The sequence below is a fragment of the Halichoeres trimaculatus genome, unplaced genomic scaffold (assembly GCF_033239565.1).
Source record: "Halichoeres trimaculatus isolate MK-OKI-2021-1 unplaced genomic scaffold, fHalTri1.1 fHalTri1_scaffold_5, whole genome shotgun sequence".
Taxonomy (NCBI): Eukaryota; Metazoa; Chordata; class Actinopteri; order Labriformes; family Labridae; genus Halichoeres; species Halichoeres trimaculatus.
The window spans coordinates 16,832,675-16,854,338 of NW_027437183.1; the positions used below are offsets into that span (position 1 = coordinate 16,832,675).

Sequence of the window (21,664 nt, forward strand, 5' to 3'; positions counted from 1 at the left end):
TTTTTTTTTTTTTTTTTTTTTTAGCAATGTAGACATGCCATTATCTTTGGCTCAATCAAATAAAACCAGAAAAGTGAAAATAAAAACTGGTCCACAAATCTCGACTAAGCAAGCACGAAACATGGCCTTTGACATAGTTTGGGAATAGTCAATTTCAACGTTTTAAGGGAACTAAAAGGCAAGATAATTATGCAGAAATCGAATCAAGCTGGATCCATTGACAAATTCTCCTATCAGCATGTTGGATTACGTTTTCATTTTGTCTCCAAAATCATCTTATAATGAAGTCTGGCTTTAACGTTGTCATTATGATGAAAAATAGATTGCTCGGTCAAAGTATGACTTTTACTACTGGTATCTTCAGCAGTAAATAATTGAAATTTTTTTCTATAATTTTTACTTTTTAATTCAATATACAACACAATTATGTTTCAAGGAAATTGAAGTTGACAAACTTTATGTCGCACGAACATTTCAGTCCGTTAAACAGTATGCTTTTAATTCATATACAGTTTCCGGTGTTGCAGTGAATTTGTAAAACTTGACGCAGCTTTCCAGGTACACAGTAAAGCGTGGCTGCAACTCCTCCCCCCGACCTGAATGAAGACGAGCTAGGCAGTCCTTCGCTACTGCTAACTAAACTGCGGAACCACGGGAGGGAAACAGTCGTTTGCTCGCATTTGTAGCTCGAAGTTGAGGTGCGGCATTAAGACGTTGGGCAATCCGATCGACAACTTTGAGTTTATCGACTACAAGTGAGACAGCTTACAAGAACAGCCACAAGTTTCTTGTTAGCTTAGGTTAATGTTAGCTGGTTGCGTCGTTTGACAGCTAACGCTAACTAGCTAGTCTCATTGGTATTCGACGTCAGTTTCAAAACAAAGCCCGCAAAACCAAGAAGTTCAGACTTAGCTGTCTACGTGCTGCAAGATAACCTGGTGTGGTTACATCTTTAAACATATCGAAGATCAGTTTCGCCATTTTTACTCTCAGTTGATGGCAGTTTAACCCCGTTTTGATGACGATAAAGCTGAGTTAAACAAGCTGCAGGTTTCACTCAAGCTTGTGAACTTAACGTCATAACCAACCGTGCAGCGAAGTGGCTTTGATTTGCGTCTGATAAAATTAGGCTTAAGTTTCACTCAAAGCTTGGATTTAAATGTCCGAAAAGAGTTCATCGTCTGGCTCGGATGAGGATGTGGACCCTGAATCCGGGCAGCCAGTGGAGCTCGGAGGCGTTTTAAGCAAGGTAATATTAGTTGTACCACTTTCAGTATTACGGCGTGTCCCACTGCAGATATGTATCATCAACTCTTACCCTTCATAGCTAATAATAACATACAACTACTCAGGCATTGTCACATGAACATAAACGACAAACTGCAATAGTTCAAATCCTGCAGACAACTTTAGGAGGAAATGATGATTGCATACTTCTGCTGACCATTGGTCTTCAATGTCTACCCCTTGTGTGTGTACAGTGGACAAATTACATACACGGATGGCAGGACAGATGGGTCGTGCTGAAAAACAATACTTTGAGCTACTACAAGTCAGAGGATGAACGGGAGTACGGCTGCAGGGGGTCCCTGTGCCTTAGCAAGGCTGTCATCACAGTAAGTACTTACCATGTTATGAGGACTGGACATCACTGTACTGCTGTCTGTTTCACTAAAAAGAAGCACAGTGAGCTCAGCACCTGGTCTGCATTTGAGGTGGTGGGTTTTATTGGACAGGGACCATGAAAGGGCTTAGTTTTTGCATCAGTGCACTTGGAATAAAGTTACCCCTCTCCAGCAGGTCTCTGTGCTTTGATCCTGCCTGTCCCTGTCATTTGCATAGAGTTGAACTTTAAGTTGTTCAATCCATGTTCCTCAAAAATAGATTGGTAAACATTAACCATAATGAGGCTGTTATTAAGATGTGACCTGTAATTTAGTAGCCTTAGGTACTCTTGCTCCAGGAGATATTTGAGAACACTTTCTTACCTCTTGCTACAGCACTGAATGTATTCACTGTGTATAACTGACATCCCCTACATCTTAGGATATAAATTTAACAAATACTGTGGAAATCAGACCTGAATTTCCCCCACGTAGGCCTCCTGCTGGCGAGCTAAGTTGAAATCCCACACCCTGGTTAAATATTCACTCTTCATTCTGTGCATACTGCTACCAAGTACAGAGGCCAAACAAACGGTTTTGCTGTGATTTGTGCAATAGGCTTACATGACTCAAAACAGGATTAAAACCACAACATTTGAGATTACAGTTAGTTTCCTCTTGTGAGAGTGTTCATTTGAGGGAGCATTACACCAGTTCCTGTGTTTGTGCTGACTAGATTGGAATCCTCTGAGACATTCAGAGTGTTTTCTAATTGTGTTAGAGTACACTAATTAAAGAGTGTACACAGTCCTGCTTCATGTTCGGTAATAATTAGAGTAGTATGACCCATGAGTCTCTTCTTACTGCCTCTCTGCTCTTCCAGAATATGTAAAGCCAGTGGTATGAGGACTCAGGAATGCAGAAACAAGCCCCTGCTCTCTTTTTGCCTAACATCCGTCCGTTATACACTGTGTCTGTTATACATTGTGAGGCTAAATACAAGCACCGGACTCTCGGCTTGTGGAAAATATGTGCAAGAAGTTTTACTATCTCATCGATCATGATATAAATAAGAAGCTATTGAATTCATTTTCAGAAACGATGACTGTTAGTGTTTGATAACGTGCTCTGTCATACAGTAAAGATGCCACTATCTTATACTCAGAAAAAGCCAGTGTAGCTTGAGTGCTCGGTAGTGCTTGCACAAGGAGAAAGAGATTGTCCCTGGCCAATGAGCAAGTTATAAACGGGATTGTAAAGCAGAGTTTTATGGACCGTGTCTGATACAGCACAGTAAGATAAACTGGATTTCTCCAACTAGAAATGGCAACATGCCTGGATGCACTTAAGGTTGCCATTGCTGCACACCCCTCTTTTTTTAGAGATTGAAACTAGAGGGCACTTTGAAGTTGTACCTGTCTGAGGCTAAATTGTTGGTTACTATAAAGGGAAGCTTTGAAGGGCAAGAGAAAAAAAACTCTTCCAGGTATGCAAATTGTGAGATTCTAGCCCAGTGATGCAGTGTGGAGGCTTTGTTGCAGATATGTAAACAGAAGACTGATGCTTGACGTTCTGAGTTGAAGTGTATGTTTCTGTTGTCTCGTGCCGCCAATAAACCAGCACATGAGCGGCATTCAGCAAATGTCATTAAACTTGAAGGACGTGAGGTTGTGTCAGCTGACAGGAGTTTCAGACTTAGTGCAGTACCACTGAGGAAAAGAGAAATGGGACGGGGTTCAAATCAGCTACGCCTTATTTCTTCACAGGAACCTTTACAGAGCAGATCTCTCTTCAGCTGAGTGCAGTGGTCAAATTCCAATCTCAGAGGAAACGGGGGAATTCTTTGGTGCACGTGTTTGGGAGCCCTAGGCGGTCAGTGATTGGAGTTGGGTGGGGTGCATTGTGGAACAGGGGAGTGAAATAGTTGAACAATTTGGCCTAATAACAGAAGGAAGGTTACGATGACCCAGGTTCAGACAAAGGCATGCTAAAGAAATCTGTGCTTTTGTGCATTTCTGTCTGCTGCAAATGTTTAGAGTTGTGCCTGCAGACACAAGACACCAGTTTCTAATTAAAATGCTGGTTTATTGTGCAGCAAAATCTTTTCTGTGACTGATGAAATCCATGTGTGACCAGAATATGTCATATCTAGTCAGTCAGGATCGTAAGCAGAAACAGTATGGCAAGAAATTAGCACTGTGATTTTGTTTGAGTAGGGAAACATGTTTGAAATATTTTTTGTACGTCTTGGTATTCAAATAAAGCTTGTGACAGTATGTCCTCACATGACTCAGAGTCCTCACCCAGCGACTATAAACAAGCCCTCTCCTCTTTCTGTGCAGCCTCACGAGTTCGATGAGTGCCGTTTTGACATCAGTGTGAACGACAGCGTTTGGTACCTGAGAGCTGAAGACCCTGAGCACAGATTACAGTGGATTGAGTCGATAGAGCTGCACAAGGTGAGTAAAATGTGTTTTTCCCATTTAGAATAGACTTTTCTTTTCTTGGTTCTATTTACACCTTTCAGATTTTCTTGGGATTTAGTCACTCCTTGGAATTGTGCCAAACTGGAAGCAGTTCATCTGTAGTGCCCTGGTAATAATTTAATACGCAGTGTGCCTAAATCCAGTCCCTGTTGAGCTTTTGTTTTTGGGGGATTTGTGAGGTGTTTGTCAAGAGTCTAAAAAAATGTTCTCATGCTGTACTATAAAAGTTTCTCCAGTTTTTCAAACTTGCCAAGTCTTTCGCTCCAAATGAATGAGACTGACGGTATGTGGGTTCGGTTCTAGTTTGGGGTGTTTTTCAGAGCAGACAGGGAGTTATCTGTTTGGTTCAGGGAGCTGGGTGTGGCAGGGATTCAGACACACAAGGCACACACACAGACCTTCCCCCCTGGGGAATGTGAGGAATCTGAGGAGTGAGGTGTTGATGTGGGGGTATCCCCTGTCACCAGATAACAGGCAGCTGTTACAAAATCTAGTAAAAGTTACATTTCTTCTCGATATAGAATTATTAAAATATACCAGTCAGGACATCATGACTTACAAGAGAAGTAAATAATGATAAGTACGAAATAATATTTGAGTGAATCTTTAACTCAGTTTACTTGTCTCCCGATTGAAAAAATTTCAAACTATCTTTCTAATTGTATCTAGCTCTTTACTTGCACACAACCAACAAACTCTACAAATAGAACATAAACCTGTTTTATATTGACTTGTTTTTAAAGTGAGTTGATACCAATTCATGACCTACTTGTAAAATATCTGCTTAAAGGAAACTAAATATCATCAGTGCCCAAATGATCTGAATGAATGTTTTCATTTCATGCCACTTATGATGATTACTTGCCTGCATATTAAACCATAAAGCTGTGTAGTCAAGAGATGACCCTCATCATACCACCCTTTGACAAAATCCCTGTTCAGTCACTTCTGACTGGAACTTCTTCTCCTCCAAGAGATGCTTTTTCCTCCTGCTTCTCGGTGTCAGCGTGTTAATTGAGTGAGAGTGACTGCTGGTCTCATTTTGCTCATTTACAACAGTATGAGAGTTTTCAGGGCAATGTCTGAATGGTTACCTTTAGTAACCTCTGAAAGCCCAGTGCAGGGCAGGCTACAGCATTAATAGCTGTGTGTGTGGATGTCTGCACTGCCTCCAGGTGGACAAAGAAGGCGCTGCATTATGCAGTGTTAACCTCTTGCAGCCTGGTATCATCTTTGTGAAGAAGACTGCCTTTGGATTACTTCACTTTACGGCCACACTTTTCCTGATTCATTCATCAAACTTGTGTGGGAGCGTGTGTTAATGTCATCAAATGTTGTAATTAAGCCTGCAATCTGCAGTCTCTTACTGCTTATTTCAGAGTCTAAATCTGGTACTTAATGCCTTTATTATTGATCATTTTATTCATCAATTTATTTATTATGACTGTGACTGCTTTCACTTTGATACAGACGAAGCAACTAATGACTCAGGGAGAAGTGTATATATCTCACAAGACCAGATTTGTGAGTAATCCATTTAAAAAAAATTTGACTAAAGACTCTGTTTCCCAAGAGCACTTGCAGCCACTCTTGTGAGGCCATGACTTTTACCAAGTTGTGTGTTTGTTTTGACGCAAATGAATACGGATCAGATCTTCTTTTTAACTCTGCTTTTTGTTCAAGACAACTTTATCCAGGAGGCTAAGTGACGAGGTAATGTTGCTATGTATCAGATATGTAACGCTTCTGTGTGAAACGTGACAACAAACGAACTTTGTAGACTCAGTTTGTACTTAAGTTCAACAGCTAGCTATATTTAGCACTACTCACAGCCCAGTGCTTTAAGGCGAGACTCTAACATGTAAAGTTAGTGAATCCTGGTTATGTCCTACCACTGCTCATCTACCAACTCCAACCTCACCAAGCAGAGCTAATGTAACATCGCTCTTCATTTTATTGACTGACTCTCAAGTTTGAACAAACCATTGCAGAATAACTGCTGCATGTGGGTTGGAATGTACATTTTCACAAACAGCTTAGCTCGTGTTTGAGCTAATGTTCTGTCACTCTCCCTTTAAGCTTTCCAGCTCTAGTGTCCATTACAACAAAATAAATTCAAGAAATGGTTTTCAGCAGAGAGAAACACAGTTCTTTCTTCTCACTGATAAACTAAGCCAGATTGGTGTTGTAATTTGGACTTTTAGGTGCCATAAATTTATCTGGTCCTGACAACCCACCTGGGAGACTTAGAATTAGCATTTAAAAATCATATATTTTGGTATATATCTTAAAGGCGTGAAAAAATATTGATACAGCAACATATCGTGATACTTTGACCTGAGATAAAATATTGATATTTCAACTCTTGATATTCATATTTTTGTTGAACTGAATATTCATATTTTAGGTGAGTTAGAAGTACAATACTATAAGTAGATGGCATGGAGGAGCTACTTCGTTGAATGTTGCCCATAAACTGTATACTGAATATAATCTCAAAGTATATTCAAAATATTTTATTCCTGAACTTGATGATGTGGGTTTTCATGACGTACACATTGATGTATTTTCTTTATTCTTGGGTCAGTTAGTTTAAAATCATTTTAGGTTTAATTTTTACAGTATAGTTAACTGATAAAACTATAATCATGGTCATGTTCTGCGCAATATTATGAGTAACATTGGTTACACCAAGTGACTTTTATCAGTTTCACCATCTGACCACAACTTTCACGCAACAATTTCTGTGCAACATTAGTTTAATGTCACAGTAGTTTTAAGTGACAAACTTGATGCACTTTATGTTTTCAAGTTAAGTGTATGTATTAGTTATTTCAAACACAATGAAACAAAAAAAGTTGTTTTCAATCAAATATTTAACTGTCTAGAATATCAGAATAATTTGATATGTAAGGAATAATGTTGAGCGAGCCGGTCTCTATAGAGAAATAAACACAGACAGGGTGATGCAGGACCCCGACGCGAAGCGGCAACAGGGAAGTTTGGATTGTCAGGCTCAGCAAAGATGCATCCTCTGTAATTTTCTTTGCATGGATCTTTGGCATCTTTGTGGTTTTTTTGTCTCAGCATTGTGGGCGAGAGAAATATACTTGTTACCATTCTCATCTTCTTTCACAATGAAAGAGTCTCTTGTCAGGTCTCGATTGCCTTCCCTCCCCGTATTGCGAGTTGCAGCTGTACATCAAACCACACTTTTCGGGCCAGCCCGACCACTGTGTGTGGGGACAACGCCTCTGAGCACCTGAGGAGCCGCAAATCTGTTGCTGAGATGGGAGGGTGATGCTGGGTGACATCTTTCCCGTTTTTACGGAGGGTTTTAATGACTGATTTAAATACCCCGTTGCGGGACTTGAAAGTAGCACAGTTCATAATATCAAATTATGAGAAATTTCGAGATATCCCAGACCTAATTGCAATGTAACTGGCAACTGAGTAGGTCTTGCCGCTGGAGTTTTGGACAGATGCATAAAATGATCGCAGCACCTGGTCGAGGTTTTTTGCGGAATAACTGTCAAAGTTTGTTGACATTTTCTTTTCAATTAGCCAGTCTTTAAACACATTCATGGCCCATGCCGTGTTTCGTTTAGTATTAACTTCGTGTCTGTCTTCCTCAATTTTGTCAATTTCGGTGTCATCTAATTCCTTGTGTCTTTTCACCTCTCTTTCTTTCTCTTTGCTGGTTTCCTCTCTTCTTCTTTTCTTTACCGGGGACTGGTCAGCCATCAACCATAAATCCAATGTTTCGTCTTCTCCAAGTATATTAAAATTGATTTTGGAAAAATATTTAATTTTTGATGGAGCACCAGAAAACAACAGAAAATTAACGATGTCTTGCCGCAGGTATAAACGTCTTTCGGCAGATTGATATGATATGACGTGATTAGCCCGAGTCGTTCAGAAGTGTCCTCAACAATGGTCTGCTATTAAGAAATAACAGACCGTAGATTGTTGTAATTGACCAATCAGGATCGAGCATTTGACAATGCTGTGTAATAATGTGATATTATTGTATCATAGCCTAAGTATCGTGATGCGTATTGTGAGGGTCTTGCCAATACTCACCCCTAATATATCTAGAAGTCAGATTTTTTCAAAATCACTTGGAGAGTCCTCAGACACTCTGAAGTAGTATAATACGAGACATGGCTGTGAACATAACTTTTAAAGTTGTTGGCTTAAGATTGTGTTTACAATTGTACTGAAACTAAAACTACTACTACTATCCTCTAATGATACTATATATACAAATGTACATCACCACAAACATTGCTGTTCAAAACTAAAAGCTGTAACTTTCTTTCACACGCCTCCAAAACAAATGTGCACATTTCTCCAACACCAAGCAACTACTTCTTTTCGTCTTGAAAAACAGATCTAAAAACAGGTTTGATGTTGTGGCTTTTGGATATGGTGTGATGTTGTAGTCAACTTCATCTACTTTTTTTAAGTGTTGTAATGAAGAGTTACACATTTGGTTTTATTCACTCCTGACCATACTCACATTCAGGGTACAATAGCTCATTACTTGTTTTAAACATCTGCTTTTAAACTATAAGCTACTTTGCAAAGTCGATCAACCCCCATGCACATGTTCATCGTACCACAGTGTCTGCTATTTTGCAGGGAATAAGAGCAGATTTTGTGCAAGGCCATTTGTGTTCTTATGTGTAGGTGTGTTTGTGTTGGTGGTGGAAAAAGTCGTGCTCACCGTGGGGACGTTAAGTGCAGCTCTTGATGAATAATGTATTTTTTCGGTCGCGTGTTCTCACAGCAACAAAATCAAGAGGGACACATGAAACTCTGGATCATATCGGGAGGGCTGTTCCATTGTGTTGGATTCAGGGGGGGATCACAGGAGAGAAGGGGGACTCCCCCTTTGTTGTGTTTGTGGTTTTTGGCCACATCTGTGGGATGGTCGGTGGCACAGTCTGAACACAGCTGACCCAGATCTGGCTTCAGCAAATCAAAATGCCAAAGGAGGAAAGGAGAGTAAGGTAGAAGTGACGCAGAAGATGCTGAGAAATATTGTTCCCTGCCTCCTACTCTCTGCGTCTCTGTCCCTCTCCCTCTCTCTCCTCTCTGTCATAACATACAGTGGGCTGCCTCACTCGCCCACCCATTTGGTACTTAAATGTTAAATTGCACAAACAGCTTCAGACAGCCCTGGACTCTGGCTCTGTAATGCATACACACATGCACCCAATTCTCACACAACATGCAGACACACTCAGTGACGAGGGCTTTCTCAGTGATGGATGCTGGACAGAAAGATGGACAGGATGAAAAGGTTTCTCATATCAGGGTGTGTGCTCTGTTCATACATGCAGCAGCAGCAGAGTGTAGCGACATTAGTGTGTGTGTCTTGAATCCATGTGTTTCCATGTGAGAGCAGCCCTGCTTCACTCTGCAGAGGAAACACGAGACTCATCCTTTCAGCTCCGTGTGTTTCTCATGCTTCATGGAACAGCCAGTGTCTGCCTCTCCCCTGGCTGCTAGAGAGCAAATGACTTTTTCCTCTTCCTCCTTTCCTCTCACTCGTCGCTGCTTTCTTCCACTCGATGTGCTAAGCAGGGCTTGTGTGGCTTTTCTTCCGCACCTCTTCCTCTTCCCCTTTGTTCCTCAGTGAGGTGTGTCCCAGGGAACGGTTGTGCTGGATTTAAACCTCTCAGTTGTCAGAGCAGCGGGAGTGTTGGGGGAGCGTCAGTTCCATGTTGGGGCCAGCTAACCGCCGGGACTGCAGCAGTGTCCTGATCTGCTTTGGGTGTTGGAATGGCCGAATGGTGGGCTTATAGCATGCTGGCATGCTGCAGTCTTGCTTTGGCTTTCATTAGAGTCTTTAAGTTGCATGATTGACTCAGAAAGGACCTGTGTTTGCTCTCATTTATGGAGTTTATAAACATTTTCTGTTTGCATGCATTCAGTGTATCTCATTACTGATGAGACAGGATGAGCTTTGCACTCTTGTACATGAGTCTGTCTGAGAAAAGATTATCAAACATGAATATGTAATAAAGATAATTTTGTAGAAACCAGGTTGCACATGGCTTTGTATGAGAGGGTCTGCTAAGAAATAATTTATCAATTCCTTTCTTGAGCTAACATAGAACCATGCTGTGATTAGTTACCCTAATCTCGTCTCAAAATGCCTTTTCACATGTTGCGTATGAGTGGGTGTGAGGTTTGCATGTCGGTGTCATGAATGTGAGCGGTGGCGCTAAAATGGCAGTCTCTGCTGATACCACACACCCGCCTTATTGTTTCATCGCTGCTCGGCTGTGCCTGAACAAGATGCAACATCTCTACGACTCCTGCAACCTGTTGGAAAAAATAAATCAAAGGAAATAAGATTGTTTCATGTTGGTGGTGTTGGAGGAGCAGCCTTTCACCAGGAACACTTAGTCTAATGTTTATTTCCTCGTGTTTCTGCCAAACTGTTGCACTCGGTTGTTTGGAGTGTAGGCGTCGCCTAAAGGTCAACGTGAAGTCAACATGAACACATTTTGTGTTTGTTCAAAGACTTAATGTGTTGTAGCATCAAAAAAAGATTGAAGATAGTGGTTAACACTGGAAGATTTGGTGTAATCACACTGCTGTGTGAGTCTAATAAAAAAAGTTGTGATGTGTTAAAATCCCCCATCAGTAAAGGTTTAATCTGTGATACGCTGAAGCTGTCTGCAGACCTCCGGTCTAAGTCTCAAAAAGTATTGAATTTCTTTTAAAACTCCTGCAGGCAGCTTCTCCACCTGAAGTTGTTTTACTGTTTGCGTGTGGGAAATGTTTTCTATTTTTAAAAATCTCAGCAATGCAGCAGTACGACCAGCCGGCGATGGTCCGGCCTCACTCAAACATTGTGACGTTTTTCAATCTGACCATAAAATTAGGGCTGCAGCTATCGAATATTTTAGTATTCGAGTATTCTACTGAATATCCCATCGATTAATCGAATAATTGGATAAAATACATTTTTGTTTGGTTAAAGAGCAGTTGATTTTCAAATTATTTTTTTTCTCTTTAACAAATAGAATTTTCTGATACAGCATGTCAATAAGAGCACTTGCTTTGGTAGCTCCAAAATTTGTAAACACACTTTGACACATTTTTTGTGCCTTGTACATCTCATCAAATGTTGCGTACCCAAATGGCACCCGTTTTGTAGAATGACCCATTAGTCTCTAAACTCCAGAAAAGAAGCTAGATTTGTTGCTAGTTGCTATTTTGTATAAGAGGTAGCTTGACGGGTCTGAAAACTCTCTTAATATGGCTTCAGCTCTATTTGAAATACCACTCTTTGATCTTTTTTAAAATTAAACGATTCCTCGAGGCGGAGAAAATTACTCGAGTAATTTTTGTAATCGAGTACCTCGAATCATTCGAGGAATCGTTTCAGCTCTGATTAAGATTCTTAGTTTCACTAATGTGTAATATTTTAACTGCTGAACTAGTTGCATTGGTCTGTTGTCCACATGGTTGTGTTTAGTATAGAATAAAAAGAACATTTTGAAGTTTTGATTGTAATAAATGATATACCCATTTATCCATATGTACTCAAAACAACCAAATAACTTAATTGTTTTTCTCTCATTTTTGTAAATTCAGTATCACTTTTATTTTTGTATCAGAGTAACCATGGGGATGTGTGAGTTTACTCACCTTCTTAAGCAAACAATGAGACTCTTTCCTCCGCCTGTCTTCATCAGAGAGTGATTCAGCCCACTGTCTGTTCACCAGCAGTCGCCGTCAGTTTCCTCCTCCTGTCGTCCTGATACAAGTGATGTAACAATCCCCAGCAGAGGGATGTATGTGGGCTCAGCTACCTGCCTGCCTCTTCACTTTGCTCACTTTTCTGAAGAAACGCCCATGTTAGGGCTGAAAACATAAATCTATAAACTGTTGAAGATGTTTGAGTTTTAAAAAGAAGTAGGAAGATGCACTGTAACTCGAGCTAAAACTTAACTTGAACACACCAATGAAGACTCCTGAGCCCACTGTATCACCTCATTTCTGCTCCTGCTGGTAGAATTGACGTGTCTGTTGTTTCTGTTGCTGCTGAATAATGTGGTTTGTCACACTCTGCGTGTCACAAACAACTATTCAGCTTTAGTGCTGGCTGTGCTTGTTAGTTTGGTTGTAGATCGTCTTGTAAAACTCTGTTGCTGTGCTGAGTTGGCTTTGCTCAGTGATGAAGAAATGGAACTGATGCTGATCACTGTCTCTTCTTAAAGCCGGGCTATACACTGTTACACAATGCCATGTGAGGTCGCACACTTCATATTGCAATCCTTCTTCCAGAAAGTTATACTCGCGCCCAAATCTGTTCACTCTGGGATCATCAGTTATTTATTTCTCCTGTTACACAACCAAGGAGCATCCGACCTGCTGGAAGGTTTTAATGCATGCTGCTGTTTGTCATCCCTCGTCCCTTACAAAAGACTGTTTGTCTATGTAGGTGTAGAGCCTCTTGTGGTCGAGCTCAGCCTTACTCAGAGCTGCAGACTGCTTGTTTCATGTTTCAGATTGTGTAATTCTTTTGTGCACTTGCTGATCTTGTCTTCTCCTACTTTTTTCTTGTCCTTTCTCCACATTTTCCTCTACTTTCCTCCTCGCCCATCATCTCTATTTTTTAATCCAGGCCGAGTCTGGCTACGGTTCAGAAACCAGTCTCAGGCGTCATGGTTCCATGCTGTCTCTCACCTCTGCAGCCAGTGCCTTGTCGGCTACTTCTACATCCTCTTTTAAGGTAAATAAAAGAAAACAGATCCTGATCACGAGATCATGTTCATCTGTAAATGTAACCGTTTGACCAGAAATACAAAGCTCCCTCTGAAATAAACCTGTAATAAAAGTCAGATTAGTAGAAATCCTGTGCTGTTTGTGTCAGGTGTGCTTTTTTTTAATCTTGACTCTAGCACGTGACTGAAACAAGAAACCAACATCCTTTTAATCGTATCTCTCTACTTTCATTTCTCCCTTTGCTCAGAAGGGGCACAGGTTGCGTGAGAAGCTAGCAGAGATGGAAACCTTCCGGGACATTCTGTGCAGACAAGTGGACACCCTGCAGAAATACTTTGACTCCTGTGCTGACGCTGTGTCCAAAGATGAATTTCAGAGAGACAGAGGTAATTACTGGTATAATACACTGTGAAGGAGGTCGTGTCACATCCCAGTTTAGATTCATTTGGGGAAAGAGTCAGATATTAGAAGAAGTGTCGACGTGGCATTACAAGCTGGTCTGGGTGTTTTCTGGAAAGAAATCATTAATAAATGTGGGGTGGAGTTTTTTTTACTTGGCTTGTGTGCCGTGAGTGGTGAGGAAGAGTGGTTGGTAAGATCATTCAGAAAGGAAGCACAAATCAATATCCACTTACAGAGCATTTTATGGGATGTTGAAACTCTGAGCAAGGATGCTTTGTAGTAACCAGTTTTTATTGAACCTACTCTTTTGCGAACGTGTACTTTAATTAATGAAGCTGGATGAAATATGTTAAAAAAGTGCAGTAGCTGGCTCAAGTTACTCTGCTGTTTCTGTTGAACAGGTTTGAAAGTAGTTCAGTTAAAATCTTTGAATTTTCACATTAAGATGTTTTCTTAGTGGATAATCAGTGTGTTGTATTCTTTGTAGAAGTAGAAGAGGATGAAGATGACTTCCCCACCACTACAAGACCTGATGGTGAATACAATCACAACAACAATGGCAGCAAAGAGAAATGTAAGTGTGCTTCGTTTGTCATATCTCAAGTAATAAACTGGACAGCTGTCAAACTTCACCGCTTCTCTATTTCTTCCCGATTCAGTGTGTCCCCCAACGAGTCCAAAAGGTATGAACGGGATCGACTTCAAGGGAGAGGCGATCACCTTCAAGGCCACCACAGCAGGAATCCTCTCTACCCTGTCTCACTGCATCGAACTGATGGTGAAACGAGAGGACAGCTGGCAAAAGCGACTGGACAAGGTACAGCCTTCCTGATTATAATGTCCTTCACACCTCAAAGTGCACAGTGTCACGTCGGTAATAAGCAGCCTCATAAACGGGCGTGTCATCAGCTACTGACACATGGAAGTGCAGCAGGCCATGGGGCTAATTGTTGCCTTCAGATAGTGACGTATGTTGCAACACTGGGCTGTCAGAATGTTTAACCAACACTGTGGTATGTTGAAACAGACAGCTATTCATGTTGATACTGAAAGGATGGTAAGTCTTGTATCACAAAAGGTGCAGCAGTTGTTTTGGAAAGGTAAATATTTATAAACTGGAGGAAGCACTGAAATGGTTTTACACATAAACAGTAGCGGTAAAAAAAAAAAAAAAAGCCATGAATGAACAGGTTTGACCAGCCCTGATTCCTTATTCTAAGCCTCTCTGTCAGACGTAAAGACATGACGTGGGTTGGTTTAGATTTATATTTCTTTGGGAACCTTAGTGGTTTTTGTTTTCTGAGAAATGTTTAGGTTCCTCAAGTGAAACTATTTTAAAAGGGCGTTTTAAATTTTAAGTCTTAAAACATTTGCAAAATCTGGTTGTAAAGCAAGAAAATAGAAAAACTTGTTTATCATACAGTCATAGGAAATAAAACTTGAATTGCTTTACATCTCGCCGTTAATCACAGAGCTTTAATTTATGCTGTACAGCTTGATAAAAACTTGCTGACTCAGGTTATTAATGCACCTGTTGCACAATAATGGACCTTACTCATTTTTTTATTAGGTTGTTTTGATTGGTTTGAGTTTCTGTCATATCTCTTTTAACCATTGACTGAGCTTTATCCAGTGTGTGTGTGTGTGTCTAAAGGTATGTTCTTCACAGCTCTTCATGCTGATCAGCCAAGCTCATGTTGTCAAACCAGTTTCTTTTCTTCCCCCGTGTAAAGGCGTGCTGCCCAACCCTAAAAGCTAACCCAGCAGCCGGGAAGTGTTTTCAGTTAGTGAGACCATCGGAGTGAAACTACCTCAGTCTTATCTGGGTCTGGCTATGTGGTGTGAACTTTAGCTGCCCATGTGGATTACAGAAACAGAAATAGCCGCAGAACACACACTGGGAGGAGAGTTACCTGCCTGCTGAGACTGAAAGTGTACGGACAGTGAATTTGACAAAATGACTTCTCGGACGTCGTGGTGCAGTTTGTTGAGGCCTTCGCTGCATAAAGGGACAGAGCTGCTCAAATACCAGACACAGAAATGGATACCTCTGCAGACCTGCAGTCTCTTCTTCACAGTAGGTTTCTGTCTGTCTGTCGGTGAAGGGCTCAAACAGCCGACAACAGGGATCATCTCCTGTTGATTTTGTTCCTAATGATACATGTCCACACCTTGCTGTAGACTGGTTTCATAGCCTCTGTCTGTTTGGATTCCTTCAGTTTAAGTGTTTTTTAAACAGTTATGACAGTATATTCAAGGAAAGGTCTGTTTTCGTTAGTTTGTGTGCTTCTTGTCACTGTGTGAGTGAGAAAATCTAAAAATCTGATCTTTAGTTGTTGAGTGGTTTCAGTGTATGAAGTTCTTTGTGATTACTTTTCTGTGGCCCTGGGACTTTGGTTGGCCTTCTTAGTTTCTCTGTTTGTAGACATGGATGGTTGAAGCAGTAGGAGCAGTCTGTTGGGTATTTGCCTCTGGCAGGGAATGAGAGATTATGTAAAACCTGTTTGAGTGCTCGGGCTCTCTCTGCTAAATGAAGTGGTGGGTTTGCCCAGTTATTCGACCTCTTTTTTTCCTCCTCTTTATTTGGTCTTCTGTGAGCTGTCATCTGATGAAACAGCACTATCACTTGGAAAGAGACATTTTCTGAATTGATAACAACAAAGCTTCTGTGTGTTGTCTAAATATAGAGCAGATCTCTTTTGAATGTGACACTTATTTCAATGGGTGTTCCCTCTTAAAGGCTGTCCTTTATTTCTTGTTTGGTATAGCTGCACTAACTACCCCACACATATCCATCTTCTCAGGAGCTAGAGAAGAGGAGGAGGGTAGAAGATGCCTACAAGTCTGCGATGAATGAACTGAAGAAAAAGTCACACTATGGAGGCCCAGACTATGAGGCAAGATTGACAAAAATCACCCTCTGAATGATTTCTGGACCATCCCGTGTCATGTTTTCCTTGATTGCTTACCCTTTGATGTTTATTACTGCTCTCTCTCAGTGCTGTCACCAAGGGAGGCTCATATCCATAACTTTTTCTTTCCACAGGAGGGACCGAACAGCCTGATCAATGAGGACGAGTTCTTTGACGCGGTAGAAGCTGCACTGGACAGACAGGACAAGATAGAGGAGCAGGTGTGATGCAGACCTAAAAGATAACTCTACTCTAGGTGGAACACAACAAATCCCCTGATCCACGCTGTCTTTCAGGGTTTCTGTTTTGCTTTAAACAACAATTAAACTAAGCAAACTGAACAGAGCCGTACTGAAGTTACATCACACAGATGTGTCTTTTCTCTGAAACTCCTACTCTCTGTCCCTCAGTGCCAATCGGAGAAAGTGAGGATACCTCGACTGACTCCAGTGCCTCCTGGAGACGCCTACTCCACAATCGGTACACACCGATATGCCACCAAGGTGCCCAACAAAGTTCTTACTTTCTCTTTAGGGAACACATTGATGTTCTCTCTCCTCTTGTTCTAATATAAGGTTATCGAATGCAGCTGCTAGAAATGTCTCATCGTTCCTGTCTGCAGTCTAGTCAGCCTCCAACACTCCCGTCAGTCTATAAACTTTGAAGGTGTAACTTCTGTGCTTACACTTGAAAATCTTAATGTGTTTACACTGAATCAGTTTATGCTCATTACTGCGGTAATTTAAGAGCTTTCATAACATCCTCCTGCAAACGTGATTACAGTTGCTGCTGCTATTTCCCTGTGGACGTCTGCAGTAGGACCTCTTTCTGTTTTGTTGCTTATTCCTTTCTCTTTCGCTCTTCCTCTCTGCCGTACAGCCCCATAGCCATTCTTCTTCACTATCCTCCGTTGAGCTAGTCAGTGCCTCGGATGACATTCACAGGTTCAGCACGCAGGTACTGTATTTGGTCAAAAGTGAGCTCCTTGTGTAGCCCTGCAGGGTTTTTGCAGGGGTACACAAACGCCTACTGCTTTCTTCTGTAGTGGGAGAGAGCATGAGCAGATAGAATGTCTACTAACCAGTTTCTCCAGGATTTTAAAAGCATTACTGTGCGTTTAGCAGCATGTGTTAGGAGGTTATTTTCAAGTTTTTCTATTCCATGATGCATGAAGAAAAAAACTCCTGACTGGACAAAACAGGAATTCCTTACAGGCTGGCTTTGTCACAAAATGTTTGTCTTTGTAATGCAGATAGTAAAATAGGTACAATGCATGTCTGGAATCTAGAAACCTCATTTCCTTTCCTCACATCTCGTCTTCACAGCATGAGCAAGCATGAATCCAGACTGACTCTGCATGTGTTCTGAACGCATTCCTTGGATGTTGAATTAAAAACCCAGAGGAGGGTCAGATGTTTAATATTTATACAGTTCAGCGGCTATTGTGTTTTCTGAAGGAATGCCTGGGATTTCAGAGAGCCCTCTTTTTTCTTATCCTTTAAGACTTTATCAAAACGTGTTATGAAATATAAGCACAGGTGTTAGGTCTATCAATAGTTTAAGTCTATAAATCATTAAGCTGGACACGGTTCTCTCTCCTTTCCCCAAAACTGTGTCCTGTCTGAAAGCATGTCCCCAAGGGCAGGTAAGGAGAGGTTTAAACAACACACTAACAGTAGTGTTTAATCAATTTCTGTCTGTGTCTCAGGTGGAGGAGATGGTGCAGAATCATATGACTTACTCGCTTCAGGATGTGGGAGGAGATGCCAACTGGCAGCTAGTAATAGAAGAAGGAGAGATGAAGGTAAGCGCAGAGGAGGGAGAGAAGAAGCTTATGAATCATTTCCCTTGATGGCTGGCTGAGAATATTTAATTCTCATTCACTTAAAAAAAAGAGGAGCAGGAATTGCTGAAGAATGAAAGAGCAGAAGCAGGAGCATTTAGAGCTCGAGGATTAAAAACAAACAAACATCAACTTTGAAACTGTTATTTGCATGAGATGCTTGAGTAAGATCCTTTGGTTTCTTAAAACAAAAAGTCGTACTCTGTTGTAACTGAGGAGATTCTTCAGCATGTGTCTCGTTCTACATCACAGATTTGAATCCTGATTGCTTCGTCTTCATTCTGTCTCACAGGTGTACAGGAGAGAGGTCGAGGAGAACGGGATTGTTTTGGATCCTCTCAAAGCGACACACGCAGTCAAGGGGGTGACGGGGCACGAGGTCTGTCACTACTTCTGGGACACAGCCGTCCGATTGGACTGGGAGAGTGAGTTCCCACATTCACACACAAAAGTCTTCTTCTTACATAACTCAGTCCATATTTTCTTTTTTAACATTATGACACAATTGAACTCTTCCTCCCACAGCCACCATTGAAAACTTCAACGTTGTGGAAACACTCTCGGATAATGCGGTCATTGTTTATCAGACACACAAGGTGAGTTGCCTTCATGGTGCCTTGAGCAGGTTGATGATTTATTATTTGGAGCCTGTTTGATGTCAGCTCAAAACCTCTGGATGTTTTATAGAGAGTGTGGCCAGCATCGCAGAGAGATGTCCTCTACCTGTCTGCCATCAGGAAAATCTTGGCAACAAATGAAAACGATCCTGACACATGGCTGGTCTGCAATTTTTCTGTGGACCATGACAATGCTGCAGTAAGTTCATTGTTTTACTTATTGGTAGCATGCAACTTTACAAGCAAGTGAGGACAAAAACTTCCTGATATAAATATTTGTATCTATTGAGTGACGTTTCCTAGATGTCTCAAGGATTTATTTTTTCAATCAGATTGAAAATATAATAATTAACTATCCTGCAACCATTCTGAAGCTTCACGGGAGGGCCCTGTTCACTTCAGGGAAAGAATAGCTTCAGACCTTGTTTATGTACTTTTTATTGACCTGAGTGTAATTCTTGGCAGCTTGAACATTGCTTGTATTTACGTTTTGGTTTAACTTTCAGCCTACAAACCGCTGTGTTCGTGCCAAAATCAATGTTGCCATGATCTGCCAAACTCTGGTCAGCCCACCAGAGGGCGACAAAGAGATCAGCAGAGACAACATACTTTGTAAGATCACCTATGTTGCCAATGGTAAGTGTTTTTATTCAGCCTGAGAAGATCTCAGATAATTTACACTGCACAAGAGAATAAAAACTCTTATGTAATTACAACCCATGTGACTGTGTTTTGCTGAGCAAATGTCACTTTGGGTCAGAACATATTTTTCTGGTTAACAAACTATTTCTACAATATTTAGTCGGAGCAGAACAGTATTCACATGTGGAGAGGAGAAAACCACAACTTAACACTAGTATTCAGGCCATTACTGTTGTTAAATAGTTAAAGATTTAATCCGTTGTGATATTTATAAAGTTGTGGAATATTATAGCTGCTGGTTTTTTAGACAGTTAAGCAAACTTATCAAGATGTGAGAGGTGGTTTTAAACTTCAAGAACAAACCTTACCTTTCACTAGAGGGCGCTTACTGGGTTCATGACTCCATCATCTATCGTTAATTATATATACATGAAGTCTGTTGATGTTGATTTTCCTGTTTGGCTGCAGTAAACCCAGGAGGTTGGGCTCCAGCCTCAGTCCTCAGAGCCGTGGCCAAGAGAGAGTATCCCAAGTTCCTTAAACGCTTCACCTCCTACGTCCAGGAGAAAACTGCTGGGAAGCCCATCCTCTTTTAAGCACAAACTGGTAACAGAACTGAAACACATCTTGTTTTTATACTAAACTTTTGACTGATAACTGAACCTTTAGTAGGTTTAATGTCGAGAGATCATAATCTGTTGGTGGATTTTGTTCATTTCTGAAGTGAACCCTTGAATTCTTCTTCTTGTTTCAGGCTCTGGGAGGCCAAGGTTGCCTTTTGGTGGACTGCATTGTTCATGGCTCTCAATGACCACATGACCCATTCACCAGTCGATTAGAATGTGCTTTCAATCTTCCTACATGCTGGACACCATATCATTCAGGATACCCCACAGGACGCCTGTTTGTAGGAGGGACTGGTTTTATGGCTTTAACCCATCAGTAGTCGTCATTCAGCCTCATTATAGTGGCCTAACACCATCACTTGGTCATGAGTATACTTATATGTAAATTGAAGAGTTTCCTAAGTGGTTTTTGAATTGTTGTTACCGATTATTTGCTTTTTGTAAATTGTTTTGTACATTTCTTATGATTACATACTTCTTGACTTGTTTGGGTTTGCTTTAATCACTAGTATTACAGCTACACGTGTTGCTGCTGCTAAAGTAACGACCACGAGAGACGACAGCAGGTCATGACTGGAAGAGCATAGATGAAGTGTGGTACAGTGTCTCCTCTTGCTTGCCTTCTCTTGTCCCTCTAGTGATAACTCGCCCTGCGGTTTGATGGGGGGGTCAGAGCCTAAAGCTTTGAAATCTTTATATTTCTAGGTTGTTCAAAAGTAGCTTACTGAGAGCACCATGGACACGATGAATTGTACAGAGAAAACAGGTTTTCAGTTCATTTACTAATGGGAGAAATGTGAATTGACTGTTAAATTTGATGAACTTGAATTTGGTGACAGTAATGGGCCAAGGAAACCTGAAGTGGGAGATAAAGAGCTTTTTCATTGGTCTGACTGTTGGAAGATGTTTTTCGACACAGTTGAACCGATGGCCGATGCTGTGGTCTATAGATGCTGTGTGTTGGCCTCATTAAGATATCCTGAACCTCCGTGTCACATGGTCTGACAGCTATTTACAAACGGCCTGCAGTAGTGTCTGATATAAAGACTCCTCTCTTTCAGTGAGAGGTGAGTGTGTTCATTTTGTACACTCTGCTTTGTTTTTCACCCTTTCAGCCCCCGATGAGGCACCGAAAATGTCTCAGTAAACAAAAGGATTGTACATTCGTTCTGCTGCTTATCGAGCAGGGTAGGAGAAACACAGAAGATATAATCTAGACCCTAAGACCTTTGTCATACTCTAACAATTTGCATTTCACTTGCCACACTACAGTGCAGTGGCCTCCTGCCCTTTGACTGATGAACTAGCCCCAGAATGCCTTAGACATCAGGATGAACCCCAAAGAATCCTGGCTCTCTTTACTGTACAGCCACCAGATGTGCATTTATCAACACTTAATGAAGGGCAGGAGGAAGGGTCAGCATTTCACATCGTCATACCTCAAGATTTAAATTTACTCTAGATCGTGTCTGATGCCATCTAAAGTTGGGAGTTTTGCAATCATTAGATCTGATTGGTTGAGAATTAACCATCAGATTTTTGGTCTAAGGGTCTGAGGTTAGGAAGGATCTGCATATTTGTTTTGCTGATGATCAGTGTCAGCTAAAAGTTGCATTTAGTATTTTTAATTTTGATATCTTGTCAGTAATCTACACACTTTGTATATTTCTAAGTTGTACATCAGAAGTGTTATTATTTGCACTAAATGTAATGCAATTTGACAATGTTCTGTAAATTAAAATTGTTACACAACTGAACCAAGCTGTCGACTGTTTCACCAG

General features: G+C 41.0%; 1 protein-coding gene across 5 annotated transcripts; it reads left to right on the forward strand.

Moving 5' to 3' along the window:
• Positions 1-578: 578 nt before the first annotated feature.
• LOC141789881 (ceramide transfer protein-like) lies at positions 579-21,612 on the forward strand. Of its 5 annotated transcripts, XM_074669388.1 has the most exons (18): positions 580-1,249; positions 1,482-1,616; positions 3,947-4,063; positions 12,741-12,848; positions 13,089-13,227; positions 13,731-13,817; positions 13,903-14,060; positions 16,048-16,140; positions 16,290-16,376; positions 16,566-16,658; positions 17,035-17,112; positions 17,864-17,959; positions 18,291-18,423; positions 18,524-18,594; positions 18,686-18,814; positions 19,122-19,251; positions 19,726-19,863; positions 20,012-21,611. In XM_074669388.1, the coding sequence occupies exons 1-17, from the start codon at positions 1,160-1,162 to the stop codon at positions 19,851-19,853; spliced, it is 1,872 nt and encodes a 623-aa protein (XP_074525489.1). In that variant the 5' UTR covers positions 580-1,159; the 3' UTR covers positions 19,854-19,863; positions 20,012-21,611. The 5 variants fall into 5 exon arrangements, with proteins under 5 accessions (XP_074525490.1, XP_074525489.1, XP_074525493.1 ...); XM_074669389.1 differs by lacking the exon at positions 17,035-17,112 and having other exon boundaries at positions 579-1,249; positions 20,012-21,612; XM_074669390.1 differs by lacking the exons at positions 580-1,249; positions 1,482-1,616; positions 3,947-4,063 and adding exons at positions 9,805-9,891; positions 12,401-12,553 and having other exon boundaries at positions 20,012-21,612.
• The last annotated feature ends 52 nt before the right edge of the window (positions 21,613-21,664 follow it).

Bases quoted from the DNA above. Each gene is read 5' to 3' on its own strand.
- LOC141789881 (XM_074669388.1), top strand. From the start codon at position 1,160: ATGTCCGAAAAGAGTTCATCGTCTGGCTCGGATGAGGATGTGGACCCT. The intron at 17,113-17,863 runs GTACTGTATTTG...TCTGTGTCTCAG, and splicing joins TTCACAGGTTCAGCACGCAG to GTGGAGGAGATGGTGCAGAA. The intron at 18,815-19,121 runs GTAAGTTCATTG...TTTAACTTTCAG, and splicing joins TGGACCATGACAATGCTGCA to CCTACAAACCGCTGTGTTCG.